The 16,249-nt window shown below is 42.8% G+C and overlaps 1 protein-coding gene across 2 annotated transcripts in view; it reads right to left on the reverse strand.

Annotated features, from left to right (window-relative positions):
- The window catches only part of LOC138283370 (uncharacterized), a 188,590-nt gene that overhangs the window by 151,759 nt on the left and 20,582 nt on the right, over positions 1 to 16,249 (reverse strand). The window contains exons 2-5 of one of the 2 annotated variants that reach the window (XM_069221355.1): positions 14,577 to 14,639; positions 12,312 to 12,372; positions 4,973 to 5,113; positions 2,941 to 3,027 (exon numbers count right to left, since the gene is read on the reverse strand). In XM_069221355.1, coding sequence (XP_069077456.1) covers positions 2,941 to 3,027; positions 4,973 to 5,113; positions 12,312 to 12,358 — 275 coding nt within the window. In that variant the 5' untranslated portion in view covers positions 12,359 to 12,372; positions 14,577 to 14,639. The remainder of the gene's footprint in view (positions 1 to 2,940; positions 3,028 to 4,972; positions 5,114 to 12,311; positions 12,373 to 14,576; positions 14,640 to 16,249) is intronic. The other variant, XM_069221353.1, reaches the window with a different exon arrangement.

Below are 16,249 nucleotides of genomic sequence, written 5' to 3' on the forward strand. Positions count from 1 at the left end.
CCCTCTTGATAATGTGTTCTACCCCCAGGATTTAGCACGTTCGGTTGAGGCATATGACAGGTAATAAGAGCTTGTTTTTAGTACTAAATACCCCTAAGAAAGAGCATCTCATATATCCTTCACCTTATCACGTAATTAGTTTTTAGTTTATACTACTCACTTTACCAATGTTTATGATTCCATGAAATAGCTAATGTCCCTTATCTAGACTAAAACACAAGCAAGCCTTGTGTAGCAATAAATCACTTATCACTGAGTCTAGATCTCAATACTATCATACTCTGAGTACTAAATCACATAACCCTTCCAAGGAGATTTTCTCAGTGTATAGATGTTCAGCTTATCCTGAGGCACTTTCTATATTACATCTCCTAATCCTATGTCTGGTTCTGCCCTCTCTGATTTTTTCAGAATAGAATATTTAACTTGATCAATCAATCTCTACACCCGCCTTCTCTTCAGTTTGAGTATTATTGTGATGTACCTTTAAAATGGACCACTTTTGATTAGGTATCACAGAATGAGGTCAGGGTCCAGTTCACCTCGATGAACTCTTGTTCCCCACTTTATGTTATTCCTCCCAAAGTGGGAAACACTTTTGTTCCATCTCTAATGTCAAGTATTCATTCTATATGCTCTACATCTATGGAGTCGGGTCTAGACCAGACACTTGGAAGAATTCTACTATAACCCCACTTCTAAAGAAGGCTACATTAGATCTCCCTCAACCATTGAACTATTGTCTTATTTCTCTAATAGCACACTTGGTCAAGTTAAAAAAACAATGCATTAATTTACAACTTTCTGGAATCTCACAACGTGCCCAATTCTTTCCAATCCAGCTTTTGGCCAAGACTTAGTATGGAGCCTGTGTTGGCCACAGCCAATAATTACATCAGGTTCATCTTGGGGTAGGGTGGCAGTGTTGCCCTCATTCTCTTTGACCTCTCTGCTGTGTTCGACACAGTCTGCTATGATTGTTTTACTAACCAGAATAAGATTTGCTGGTGAATGGGTAACTGTGCTCAAATGGCTCCTGAGTTGCCATACTCAAGCTGTTTCAACCCCCTTTTAAACCTATTGTGTGTGATGTTTTCCAGGGATCATCCCTTAGCCCCACCATTTTTAACCACTGTGTTGTCATTCTCACAGATGTTATTGCATCTTTGGTCTGTCTTTTTTCACCTAAAATGACGACGTACAAATTTCCTTTAAACTTAAAGGTCTTTTTAATGTTGTGCAGACACAATGCCAAAACTGTATTACAATTCACTTCATATTCTCTAAGTTAAAATACAGACAGAAATTCTGATTTGTTGGCAAACCAGATAGCTGGGCCTACTTCTTTTGATGTGTGCCCTACTCCAGTCCCATCTGCTCACAATTTGCGAGTGAGTCTCGATCCTAATCTCTTGTTTAGAGCTCATACCTCTAAACTTATGCAATCATGTTTTTTCATGCTTAAAGTCTTGAGAAAAATAACTCCCCTTCTTCTTGCTATTGGGAATATGGTAGTTCCACCTCTGAGTAGATCGAGCTATTGTAATTCACTATATGTTGGTCTTTTCATCTCCCCCATTCCTGAATTTCAACTTATTCAAAGTGCTACAGCCGGTCTGTTTCTTCAAACACCTATATTTTCTAAGGCTGCACCTTTGCTTCAGTTTTTACATTAGCTTCCTATTTCAACACTAAAACAGATCATCATCAATACTCTATGGCCCTCATTTTGTGTTTGGCAAACTCATCAGCCGGAAGACCGCTAGTGCGGTCATGACCCCACCGGCCCTGCGGTGAACAGGGCATTTACATTGAAGGCGGCTCCTAATGGAGCCGGCGGCAATGTGGGGTGTGGTGGGTGAAGCAGCACCCGTCGCGCATTTCACTGTCCGTAATTCGGGTAATGGAATGTGCGACGGGGCTGTGTATGGGGTCCCCAGCATTGCCCATGCCAGGTGCGTGGGCCCCCAGGAAGCCCCCAAGTCAAGGGGGTGTTCATTTATAAAACTATTGCCAGGAACGTGCATATTGCTCTGTGCCATGGGCCTGCGGCAGAAGGACACAGCCCAGTAGCGCAGAGTAGTCCTTTATTTCTTTTCAAAAAGAAAATCCTAAAACAGGGTTTTCTTTTTGATAAGAAAAAATATAATGCTCCCCTCATCATGGGAGTGTTCTCCCATGGTGGGGGTGGGTGGGGGCATTACAACGATTTTACTGTTTCTTACCGCCAGGTTATCCCTGTTGGTAAAAAAAAGTTTAAATGACTTCATTTCCATCCAAATGGGGTAGGCGGACATGTAGCCATTTTTCCTATGGCCCTTAGTCCCCAGGGACATCAGAGAAGTTTGACCACAGAACAGACAGAGTAGTCCCTAAGTCACAACTGCTCATAGAAGAACGTTTTTTTACATTCTCTTTAGGAAGGGGGTGAATGGGGTTAGATCAACTGAAAGAATGAAGAGTCAGATGTTAGAAAGAACACTGAGAGAAGGTGATGTTTTGATAGGTGGGTGTAAGCCAATTTGTTATTCGTAATCCACTTTAAAGAATAAAAATCTTTGTATGTATCAAGGGAATAGAAACAACATCCACCCTTACAGCGTAAAAATGTATATATTCTGGTCGTAGATGTTGATATTACCAAACTCCATGGTGCTTCAGTATTCACCATGAAACTATAAATATGGCTTAACAGGATTTACTCTGTTCAGTTGATAGGTAGATCTCTGCAGCAAACACCCAAGGTGCTTACCTGCCTTCCTAACTCCTAAAAACCTGTGAGGTGAATATACCTCCTGCTAACTCTTTGCAGTCTTTTTATGCTTGTTTGAGGCTTATTACGCTGTGTTATTCGTGCAAAATGTAAATTATGATATTTGTTATTTTGATATCTGTTGTTATTGGCCAAGGCATAGAGTTTTACAGTTTGAATTTGCTCACCTACTACTTAACTCATCAAATAGAGAAAAATGTCCTTTTTTGCCTCTTCTTGGATGAAAGGATCCTTTATCGGCGCCATCTGGAAGACTGGAGCAGAATTCAGAGAGCCAAATAAAAGTATAATCATTAGTTATTCAGAATTCAAAATTCATATTGCGATATTATGGGACAAATGCACAGCGATGTTTGACAAATTGTTACAGTAAGGTTTGTGCAATGGTGTTGGGTAAAAGCTGTAATGTAATGCTGCCAACATGGTTTCATGTCAAAATATCGAAGACAAAAGTACTGTGGGGCAAAGTATCGAGGGCCAAAGTATGGAGGACTACCTAAAGGAGCAAAATATTGTGCAGATGGATGAACACAGGTAGGTATAGATGTACTATTCTTATCGCCACATCGACGAAAATGTATGAAAAGTTGCATAGATGTGGCCTTAAGAATAATAAATATATACACTTGCATTGAATATATTTTGGTAGTCTATTTTTAAGCCTCAATATTGTGGTCCCATGATATTCTGTAGTCGATATTCTGGCAGAATACCGCCCAACCTAAGTCCAGGAGGAAAGGCGAGTGCCATGAAAAAAAAATTATCCATATAAGACACATTTGCATAGAATTAATTTCAGTGGCAATCATGTATAAATAAGTTGGTTATTCTGAAAATCCAGCATGGACACGAGGCTTATGGACAAATGTCAGACACCCTGTTATAGTGCATAAGACATTTTGCGAATTACATAGATTCACAACTTGTTACATGAGAGATCTCTGCCAGATCTCTGAAAGCTGCAATAAGATGTTTTTTTTCGTTTGGAATTGCTGCTGAAGATGGAAATGTAAAGTTATAAGAAAGTACAAAGTCCCACCAGACCCACCAGCAGATATTGGAGTGAAAACGTTGCATGCCTACAGGGAGGAAGATTGCTATTGCAACCTCTCTGAGTCAGAAGAAATGCTTCGGCTGCATTAAATAGAGTTGGAACATGGACAGAAAATGAATTAAGGGCGGGGCTCTAGGCAGACAGGTGGGTCCTGCCTCTAACACCAGACAGAAATTAACTTTGACTGCAATTTCACAAATATGTTCAGCCTACATTGGCTTTGAAAAACTGAGGGAAAGACTTATAGTCTCATTTAAACAGAAAATGCGCACCAAAACGCATTTGTGGCAGAAACACACCTCTGCCACTGAAGCCATGGCTATACTACCCAGTGAAAGATATCCATATTAAACGTGGATAGAAACTTTGGGGGGAACCTTAACCATGCAGTCTAGTTGGACTTGTGGTCAGTCACGCTATTTTATTCTTAAAAATAGTCCCTTCCCCAAATAGGGTGCCATCTTCCAGTTTATCATAACTAATGTCCCTTCATGCTGGGAGAGTTCTCCTATGCGTGGGAGTCATTCTAGGCATTTTTTTCCGCCAGGGACAACTATGGTTTAGAATGCAGTTTAAGTCAGAATGTTCTCTGGTGGAAAATAGAGTCAGATGAGATATTATTATAATGGGCTATCCCTTCTTTGTGACCTGTACCAAGACTGGTTCTGTCAACACTCATGTTAGAAGAACCTGCTGTATATCTGACAGCAGAAATACCACATGCAGGCCGTGTCTTAATCAGGTGTGGGTGGGCGGGGGGGGGGGCAGAGAGGAGGGTGCACAAGACATTCATCTTTTTTGGGTGATACTGATTTCTGTCCTCCTTTAAATGATACTTTTAGGGACGTCTTTTTTTACACTTAAAGATCAGGGCAACACCTCTATCTTGGTGTCATCTAATCACCTGATCTCAATTTATCAAGAACCTACGAGTGTCCTTTGCAGTATGGGTTTAGTTTATTGCATTGAACTGTACTTTTGATACGTTTTCAACAGTTTTAAAATTCATGCGTTGATAAATTGTGGTAAAAATAGCAGGGCCTACCTTGGAAGAAAGGGCGAAGAGAGAGCTTTACTTTTGATACGTTTTCAACAGTTTTAAAATTCATGCGTTGATAAATTGTGGTAAAAATAGCAGGGCCTACCTTGGAAGAAAGGGCGAAGAGAGAGCTCTTTTACTGTTCCTATGTTTACCCAGCTGGGCATTAAGACGAACGTCACTGGTTATCAGATAGTCCCAACGAGCCCTGGGAAGAAGGCCATGTCTCTGACGCACACGGTTTAAACTGAGTTAAGAAATAACAATGTTCAATCCATTATCAATTGCTTATCAATAAACACGCTATCCAGTTTCCCTTCTGTTGTGATAGGGTGTTTGAAGATTGTAAATCTGCAGATTACGGTAATAAAAACGCAAAGCCGCAATTAAATTTTAGTAGTGCCTCAACATAGTAATAAAATATTACCTTTATTTTTGTTCATTAATAGATAATTTTTGGTTTATATAAGCCGTATGCATGAATAACTAAATTACCCATTTATGAGATGGTGTGAACTCAAAATCTATAAACAATTACAAATTTTAAAAAATGTAGACATTCCAGATATGCCCTCCCCCCCCCCCCCCCCCCCGCCCCCTATTCATAATGACTTTGGCAAGGTCTTTATTACCTAACAGAGCGACTGCCTAAATCTATGTAAATGTTGTGCCTACTGCCAGTGAAAAATAAATCAGTTTGCTCTTGTAATAGAATTCTATTGCTAAATACAAACGAACAGTTTATTGAGGTATATGCATGTGCCGAGTTGCTTCCTTTATGGAATAAAAATGACATAAGGAAAGAAGACACTCGGGATGTCGATCGTGGGTTGGATCAATGGCGCATTGCTAGGACTGCCACATGAGATTCACTGTCAGACAAAGAACCTGAATGAAATGTAGGTGACGGTCATTTTGCTGCATTTGCCAAGGGGGGACTCAAAGCCCCCAAGAAAGTGCCGCAGAGCCCAGGAGGGCCTATAAACATCGCGCTTATACGCGCTTGAAGTACCGGGGGACCGAACAGGGCCCGTTCTCTTGGCTCACTGTGTTGGAATTTTCTGTAATGATTTCTTCAACTTGAGCATGGGTGAGCGCGAATTTAATTTGGCTATGTGGGATGGCAAGCGGCCGCATAATGCCCAAATTAGTATGTCGTTTTTGACCTCGGTGGTAGGGGCTATCACTTGCTGTGGCGGTGGAACTTGGGCTTGGTGCTCAGATGATTAGTCTCTCTGAGGAAGTGGCTGGTATTAATTCTAATGCAGTGGATCCTGCCGTCCCAACTGTTACCACACACCCTTCAATTTGCTCCCCTCTTTCTACCCGCATGCAGGATTTACCTCTTGCAGATGCCCATGATAATTCTAGTATGACTGGGGGTGGCTTTCCTCTTGTGGTTTTACGTAAGCCCCTAAGGCCGGGGGTAAGAAAGAGCGCCTTCCCTGGTGTAGAGTCGGCGAGGCACTCTAATGACACGCTGAGACTGAGGTGAGGTAAGATCATTAACTTTATTTTGTCTTGTTCCTCAGTCTCAGCATACGCAACAATTCACCCAGCTCCCGCCGTTCTGACTCCCTTTATTTCCTCTGTCCACGTGACGCTGCCCCCACCATTAGCCAGACATGGTGAGGGGCTGCCACCTTAACCGCCCCTGTCCAGGAGCGTACTTTTGGGTTCACCCGGAAATGGTGAACACTATACCAGGGGCTCTTTGTCTCTGTCAAAAAGTAAATCTGCCCCCCGTGCTCCCATGGTTTTCTATTACATGAGGAGAGTTCCAAAGCGTTATGGAAGGACTTTTAAACAAAATGTTGGTAAAACTTGAATCCTTGGTTGTTTCCACTTTTACTTCTTGTGAATTCTGACTTTCCAAGATCGAGGACTCTATTACTTAGCTCTTGGGGGCCTTCTAGAATTTGCTCAAAGGAAATCCCCTTATAACGTTTCTGCAACAGAGAATGTGAACTAAGCTATTAGCAGAAAGAGGCATTTGCCACTTGTCGCCCCCCTCCTCCCAGTGGGAGCCCCTGTGCCATCCTGTTTCTTGCTATAAGAAAGGGCTTCAGCCTGAGAGTTTGCATGATGTGAAGCCTACCCCCTCAACTTTGTGCAGGCTTGTTTACCATATGCCATTCCACAATTACTACCATCAAGAGAAGGTCTTGGTTCATCATCCCTACCTTCTCTCTTAGATGGTATTGGTTCTCATGAGGCATCTAGGAAAGATGTGTTTTCTCCCAGGCCTTGGTGCCTTATAGTTTAATTTTGCCTCCTGCTGATACCCTTTATGTTATTGTCCTTGCTAATGTTCCCTTACTGGGATCTAATAGCATGAAAGATTATATGTGTTTGAAGAACAAGGAGGTTCATTGGATAAATAGCCCTTTGGGGTATGACGGATGCTTGTTCGAGTCCACTATAATGTCAATAGAAGTCCCATGGATACATTTGCAATCTAATCCCTTTCATGGGGATTGTGCCGTTGTCAATTTTGATACATTGCTGGCTTCTTCTTGTCACACCTTACAGCTGGAACGAGGCCACCTGTGGGAATCTGCCTTCTTCCCCTAGGTTATTTTTATAAACCATTGTTTTCTTCTGCTCCTCACTCTGTGTCTATTGTGGGTCAGGTTCCCTCTTTCGTTCCTTCAAACGTTAGTTCTAGGCCTGCCCAGAAATGCAGTTTACTCACTTCAAATAGATTTGTCCCCTTAAGTACCCTGACTGAAACTGATTGACTTCCACCTCACTCCCTTGAGACCTTGCCTGCTTGCAAAACTGATTCAGTTGGGCGTTTGAGTTCTCCTAATGTCGTCCTTCTTTTGAGCTGGAATGTTGCAAGCCTTACTAAACAAGAAGCAATGAGGAGTTTTTTTCTTTACTACGTAGATTTAAAATAATTTGTCTACGGGGAACGTGGGATACTGATACCAATTTCTATCTGGATGGTTAGACCTCGCACTTTGATCCTGCCACTCCTTTATTGCATGGTAGGGCTAAAGGGGGCCTTCTGATTCTGCTGTCCTTGTCAATAGGTTGTCCTATTAAAGTGTTACCTACCAGCTCTCCTAATTTAGCTGCACTTCTGCTGACATTTTCTAATCTTTCCTGTAAACTGTTAATTTTATAATGCTTTTCTGCAAACAGGTAGTCAAGGTCAAAGACAGGTTCTAAGAAGCATTTTGGAGTTTACCTAAATCCCTGCAAGGGAACAGTTTTATTATTTTAGCATGTGATTTTAATTTGCATCCTTGTATTCAAAGATGCTCGTTGCAATATGCTGCGTTTAGAGACTCCTGCAGGAGGTCGCACATTTTTTGCATTCATCTGAGGGGAATTTTATGAACCGGCTATTGGCTGAGTATAGTTTAGTTACTGCTTCTACTGTTATGACTGCGACCCGATCTGATTTGGTAGTTACCACTTTTATTGGGAGAGTGGTAGTTACCACTTTTATTGGGAGAGCTGCAGCCAGTGTTAATGATTATGGTGGTCATTCTGACCCTGGCGGTCTTTGACCGCCAGGGCGGAGGACCGCGGGAGCACCGCCGACAGGCCGGCGGTGCTCCAATGGGGATTCCGACCGCGGCGGTAAAGCCGCGGTCGGACCGGCACCACTGGCGGGGTCCCGCCAGTGTACCGCCGCCCCATTGAATCCTCCGCGGCGGCGCAGCTTGCTGCACCGCCGCGGGGATTCCGACCCCCCCTACCGCCATCCAGATCCCGGCGGTCGGACCGCCGAGATCCGGATGGCGGTAGGGGGGGTCGCGGGGCCCCTGGGGGCCCCTGCAGTGCCCATGCCACTGGCATGGGCATTGCAGGGGCCCCCGTAAGAGGGCCCCTACATGTATTTCACTGTCTGCTGCGCAGACAGTGAAATACGCGACGGGTGCAACTGCACCCGTCGCACAGCTTCCACTCCGCCGGCTCGATTCCGAGCCGGCTTCATCGTGGAAGCCTCTTTCCCGCTGGGCTGGCTGGCGGTCTGAAGGCGACCGCCCGCCAGCCCAGCGGGAAAGTCAGAATTACCGCCGCGGTCTTTCGACCGCGGAACGGTAACCTGACGGCGGGACTTTGGCGGGCGGCCTCCGCCGCCCGCCAAGGTCAGAATGAGGGCCTATATCTCCTTTTCCTCACCTTTTGTTTATTTTTTGTTATATTATGGCTTTGTCTGGTGCCTTTCAGTGATCACAATCCACTCATAGCCTTTTTTTGTTGGGCCTTGGGCAATGCTCCTCTATGCACTGTGTTATGGGCAATGTTGTTTCTAGTTCTTAGGGTCGGTGCCTTAACTGGAAGAATGGTAATACCAGACATTTTTCTTTTAGAGTTGTTTAACGCCTGTCACCCTGAGATTGAGCTATGTCTGAGTAGTGATTCTTCTGATTTGGATATTTTGAGTTCATTTCCTAAATATATATCTACAATATTAAATGTCTTCTAAATCTAGCTCTACGGCTTCTAATCCTTCCAAATTGTTTGATGCAAACTGTTCCAAGGCAAATTGTCTATTCTTGGATGCCTTGAAGTCAGTTCCTATGGATCGTTTAAGGATTGCTTCCTGCCGTTATTCGTATTGAACAGCATTAAAGGATTGTAAACAAACTCTGCAGAAGGAGGTATGGGATGAACTGCTTCATCCCAGTAAATTGCGTGATAGTTCCCTATTCTGGGATATTGTCAAACAACCTATTTTTAAGCCTGCAGCTGACCCAGCTTTACTTTTTACTATTCTTCCTGAGCTTTGGGTCAAACATTTTGAGCTTATCTATGCTGGGCCTAATTCCACTTTTATATCTTGTAATTTTTCTCTGTTAGCTGTCTCTGTTGTCCCTGTTATTTTCTTGCATGATGAGGTGTGCAAGGCTATACAGTTGATTTCTTCTAACATTATGGTGCATCTACGGGTGGAATTGAATTTAGTCTCCCTTATGTGGGGCCCCCATTTTAATATCTGCTGCTTTTCATTTTGAGTCGCGGGGGAATCCACTGATGACTTTTTTCTCAAGCGGGCAATCAACAAGGCTGCATATGGGCTCTGTTTCTTTTCACTCTCTGTTATAATAAACTACAGGAGGAATTGATCGAGGTTGATATGAGCATGCAGTGGATTGGCAATCATTCCATCCTGGTGATGCTTTATGCAGGAAATACCATCCTTATTTCTAGAACTGCTTTGAGGCTGGATCATGTGCTTAATTGTTTTGTTACTTTTATTTCTCTTGATTTAAGGGCCAACTGTTCCAAATCTCATGTCATGGTGATAGACCCTCGAACTACTAAGTCAAGAACCTTTATGGTACATGACAACATAATTAGTCATGTTTCATCTTTTCCTTATCCCAGTGTTCAGTTTCATTCTTTTTTGTCATGGTCCTCTCTGGTTTCTGCAAGAAGCATTACTTTTACTAGGATTATTGCTTCTGTCTTTGATTATGCAAATAGGCTAGGGCACAGCTCAATTAAGATACTAATTGATATTCACAGTGCTAAGTGTGTCCCAGGAGCTGCCTGTGGGAGTGAAATATAGGGCTATGTGGATATTTCTGCTCTCTCAGTAATTGAGAATAAATTTTTAAGAAGACTTTTATGCCTTCGCCAGAGTACTTCCATTTTTGTTACTCATGAGGAACTTGATTTTTTCGTTTTTGGAGGATACTTTACAGTCATGGCCGCTTCTCCTCTGGCTATGTTTGGCTTCACCCTGAGAAAAGTTGTCATCCGTTGGTTCTAAAAGACTGCCTGGGTTTGGATCGAGTGGCCTCTATTTCATGGTTAAATTATGTTAAAACCAGTTTATTAAACTTGGTCAGCCTAAAATGTATAGCAATCTAGATCTAATCACCAAATGTGATATTGTTTGCACCAAAAAAGTCTTTAGGGCTTTAAAAACAAAAGAGACGGGGAGTGTGGCTCTGAATAAAACATCTGTAAAAGCATGTATACTGTTGCATACTACTGTTTTTATAGAGCCCTATATAACACTGGATATGTCAAACCACCATAGATTTTGTTTGACCCGTTTCATATTGAATCTTAGTCATCATTTGTTGACCATCTCTCGTGGTAGTGCTTTTGAGTGTTTTTCTCCCATGTAGAAGTGATGGTGTCTCTGACAATCTGGCACGGATCTGACCCTCCCTAGCTCAGGCCAGACACCCCTAGCGTAAACCTGGCACACACAAATGTACTGTCAGCTGTGGTTAGGGATCATCGTCAATAGGGATGTCTTGCAGGATTGTAGGTGAATACAGTGTGATTAAGTTATTGTGATGCACATTATAGGTACATTCCTTGTATGATCTCCTGCTCATCAGTGCTTAATTTGTATACAGGTGGCAGTCACCGGCACTCATTTTTGGGGATCTGAATTTTTCTCCATCATCAGACTTTGCCCCATGGTAAGAGGAAGAAAGGCAGAAAAGGGAAGAGGAAGAGCAATATTAGGAATGGGTGAAAAATAAACTGCAAGAGTAAGCTAAAATGTCAGGTAGGATGTGGTGGAAGAAGGAGGCATGAGGTGGAATTAAGACTAGAAAGCCTTGATTCGAATGAAACACTGCTCCTTTCTCCTACACTGAAACCTGAATTCAGTGTGACCTGAAATAATTCTGAATTACCACACAGACTGCTCAGTCTCTCCATTTTACCTACCATATAGTTTTATTTACCCCAAATGCTAAGAGAGATAGCTCAAAACAAAAAAATATGGTGAATTGCTTTGCATGTTTAATGTACTTTGGCAGTATTTTGTTTGAACTTTTGCATGTAGACTTGGATAATGTGTTTGTTCAACAGCCTAAAAATAAAAAGCGAATCGAGATGATTCATAGGATTGAATGGGCAGTTGAAAGACAATGAGGAGAGACCCCTTCAATCTTCTGAGGGGAGTTCAGAGCAGTCAGAAATGCAGACCTACATGAGTGTATGTACATGAACATCTGAGTGTGGGGAACATCAGAGTGGTGACTTAAAGTGCCAAGGGTAATATGGATGCAATGAAAGGTAGACAGAACATGTTTGTGAGGTGTGCATGAAAGGGTTGATAGGAAAAGTATGGCAGGGCAAGTGGATGAAGAAACGCATATGAGAAAGACACCAGCATGCAAATAGGAAAAACTTTCAAATGTTTTGCTTTCCGTGGCCACCGCATGCGGAATGATCTCAAAAAGTCACCATAGAATCAAACCATGTTTTGCCTTAGGTATGTTTAACAAAAGAGCTGCACAACCTGAGTGCAATACCCATAAATCATCATAGAAGGAAAACTGTGCTTTAAATACATAATTCGAGCACGCACACTTATATGGTGCCTCACTCATCTGTGTCATGCTAAGTTTAATGTATCAAGTTAGCATGCAGCAATCATAGCGCTGAATTTAGGGTATGCTTCAACCACAATAACATTTGTATTTATTGTGTAACCAACGAATAAGCTTAACTTTTCTTGGAGCTCAGCCCATGTACCCTCAAATTTTTTTGATGCCATCAGTAGGGACACGACTGCAAAGGAAAAAATAAATGGTGTAAGTATTAAGTACGAATAATACATTCTGAACAGAGATCAATACTCGGAGCAGCAATTATGCTTAAACTAAACATGCACAGCAGGATAATATTTGGAAAGTCATGTTTGCAATTAATATTTCAGAGATGTCTCAAACTATGTCAAAAAATGTAAAAGGAAACATAGGCTCATCTCAAATATATTGCTGCTTGTACCTATTTACAAGCCCCTTGTGCCGCCATAGTGTCATTTGTTCTTACGCTACGGCAGCGCAGAACAGTCCACCCATTGCACCAGTTTGTAAACCCTTGCACCACATTATGGGGGTTAGTCTAACTTTGGAGGAGGTGTTAATCCGTCCCAAAAGTGACGGAAAAGTGACGGATTTACCACCAGCCGTATTACGAGTCCATTATATCCTATGGAACAAGTAATACGGCTGGTGGTATATCCGTCACTTTACCGTCACTTTTGGGACGGATTAACACTCCTCCAAAGTTAGAATAACCCCCTATGTCTGCGCTCAGGGTAGGCGTTAAAGTGACGCCTGTCTGTTTTGAATGAGCCTCCCTGAGCTTTGCTCGATCAGTATCAAAATTTATGACGCTAGGTCGGCAAAGCACCACAACTGCGTCAGAAATTCTGACGCAGCTGTGCTAACGAGCGCCATGGTGCACTACATTGTAAATACAGCACTACCATGGTCTCATTAAAGAGGCACAGGGCGGCGCAAGCAAACTGGAGCCTTGTGATCGAAGTGTAAATTTGTTTCTAAGTGAGGTTCTTTGTTCTCTTGTACTGAATATTTAGTGTTGGATGCAGCAACTAAGAAATTTGTGTCTTACTTTGGCTGGGATTACTATTCAGACTTGAAACACAACATGACTCTGAAATTACAGGCAAGCAGTAGTGTCTTTCTAGCTAATAAGTTACACTAAATAAGTATTTATATGATTTTTTCATTCAGAGACTCTGAGTGCATATCGTTGTGGGCTAGAAATGCTTTTGATTGTAGGTATATGCAGTTATTGGCTTATTTAAGAGCTAACAACCCCAAACCCTAAAGCCATGTTGAAGAAACATCTGATGACAAATAAACCTTACACAGTAGTAAATTTGCATTTGGCAAAAGGGACACGTTTGTTTAATGGCCAAAAATCTGAATACAAAAATGTGATGGATGGAATGCTTGAATTAATCTCAGCCACTAGTAATTACGTGGGCCGCATCCCAATCCATCATTATTCTGCACAGCCAGGTACAGCTTGGTAGCAGTGACATATTGTACATGGAACCCTCTTCTGGGAATACCCACTCCACTTATAGCAACACACTAAAGTATACAAAAAGTAATGGATGGAATGCTTGAATTAGTCTCAGCCACTGGTTATTACTTAGGGCTGCATCCCATCCAACGTTATTTTAAGGACAAAACCGGTCCTGGATTGCTTGTTTTCCAGTTCAGGGAGGACTTGGCCTGGCAATTCATGCTGACTGTTCCGACTGCAGCAGGGTCAAGGATGACTTGTATATGGCTGGGTCCTAACTGAGGTGGCATGGTGGGTAAAAAACTATGGATTGAGATGTGACTCAAGTGATTGCCAGTGGCAGAGATTAAACCTGCAAAAGGCTAAAAGCTATACAGCACAATGCATAATAAGTGTTACAGCCATATAAATATGCAAAACTTACTGGTTAAAGCAGGTACTGCATACTTTGAAGGCATTTTTCAGAATGCCTTAGTCAGTTCATCCTTGGGTGTTTTGACCCAGTAGAAAAAGTGAACTTTTGCTTCTGGCCTCACTAATAGAAGTGGCATTTTCTCCAGCAGTTAAACTTTAATAGATTCACATGCTTTGAGATATTAATTAACAATGGGTCTCTAATTGATTGACAAGAATTTCAGTGAATAATGATACAAGCAGGTATTCTGCACTCTTGTTCAAATGATATTTTCAAGACTTTTCTCCAGAAAATGGCTTGGAATGGTACAGAAATGTCTATATCTTAAACTGATTACATTATCTGGAATTCCACAATAATATAGAAAACCACTGCAGATGTGTTTTAATTTCTGCCTTTGGTTCTTAAAGTTCTGGTACTCTGATCCAGAAGTACAGAAGAGTACCATCTTGGTTCACAAAACACTGGAGCAATTCTGCACTTATAGCAAAACTACTACAAAAATGTTGTTACTCACTGTTAGAAATGGGGTCTTTGGTTGGCAGTCAGGTTACACCCTGTCCAAGCAACGTCCCTCACTCTAGTCAGGGCAAAGGAGAAACACACCCAGTTAACCCCCGCTCACTCCCTTGGTATCTTGGCACAAGCAGAAAGGCTTAACCGAGAAACAAAGTGTAAAGTATTTGTACCAAGACACACAGTAATACAGTGAAACACTACAAGATTGACACCACACATATTATCTGAACAAAACAAGATCAAATAAAATAAAAATCCACAAAACACAATAAAAAATAGGACTTTAGCAATTAAAAACAAAAAATAGTGTCTAGAAGCACCAATGCTGCAATTTGATGTTAAGTGGCGTTGTAACTGAGCCGTTTCCCACAATGTGATGCCACTGGCACTGTTTACGGAGTCACATGGACCCCCACGTACAGCACCTTAGTAAAATGTAGAAACAGACCATTGCATGGAGTCGGGGAACGTGGCGTCGCTGAATCCAAGGCGGCGGCGGTTCTGATGCTGCGGAGCGAAAGAGCAGAGGCATCACGAAGAGGCGTTGGGTCCTTGCTGTGGAGCGGTGGAGGTGAGACGGCATCGTTGCGAAACATTGGATCTGAGCACTCCCAGCGGAGTTGATTCCCGGTAGCCATGATGTGGGGCGGCAACTTCCACGGAGTCGTGAACTTCAGCGAGGGTGCAACGGCGTCAGGCCTGCGGGGCCGTCGCACTCCAGCAAGGACCACAGCTTTGGTTGCAGGCGGCATCACAGGATTTGTCAGCGGCGTCAGTCTGGAGCCGTCCAAAGTCGGTTTCCTTGGATCTTCCTGATTTTCCACCAGTTTCTCCTTTCAAGGGCCCAGGAACTGGATTAGGTGCCCCTTGGCAGTGCAGGAGTCTCAGCAGAGAGTCCAGATGCTGGCAGAGGAAGTCTTTGATGGCCCTGAGACTTCAGAACAAGAGGCAAGCTCAGTCCATGCCCTTGGAGCTGTTTCTCAAGCTGGGATATACCACAAAGCCCAGCCTTTGTCCCCTTTCACAGGCAGAAGCAGCAACTGTAGGATAGCCCAACAAAGCACAGGCAGGGGTAGCACTTCTCCTCAGCTCTTCAACTCTTCTCCTTGGGCGAGGTTCCTCTTGGTTCCAGAAGCTAATCTTGAATAAATCTATAGTCTGGGGTTTTGGGTCCAATACATATACACCTTTCTGCTTTTGAAGTTGCCCAAATTCAAAGAAAAGACTCTGTTGTTTACAGGATCCTGCCTTGCACAGGCCTGGCCCCATACACACACCAGGGGGTTGGAGACTGCATTGTCTGAGAGAAGGCACAGCCCATTCAGGTGTAAGTAACCACTCCTCCCGCCACTCTAGCCCAGATGGCTCATCAGGATATGCAGGCTACACCCCAGCTCCCTTTGTGCCACTGTCTAGAGGAGATGCACAAACAGCCCAGCTGTCAGTCTGACCTAGATAGGGAATCCACAAACAGGCATAGTCAAAGAATGGTTAAAGCAAGAAAATGCCTACTTCCTAAAAGTGGCATTTTCAAACTAACAATCTAAAAAACAACTTCAGTAAAAGATTCATTTTTAAATTGTGAGTTCAGAGATCCCTAACTCCAGATCTCTATCTGCTCTCAAAGGGAAACTGCAGTTCAAGAATATTTAAAGGCAGCTCCCATGTTAA

Source organism: Pleurodeles waltl, chromosome 3_1 (assembly GCF_031143425.1).
Source record: "Pleurodeles waltl isolate 20211129_DDA chromosome 3_1, aPleWal1.hap1.20221129, whole genome shotgun sequence".
Classification (NCBI taxonomy): domain Eukaryota; kingdom Metazoa; phylum Chordata; class Amphibia; order Caudata; family Salamandridae; genus Pleurodeles; species Pleurodeles waltl.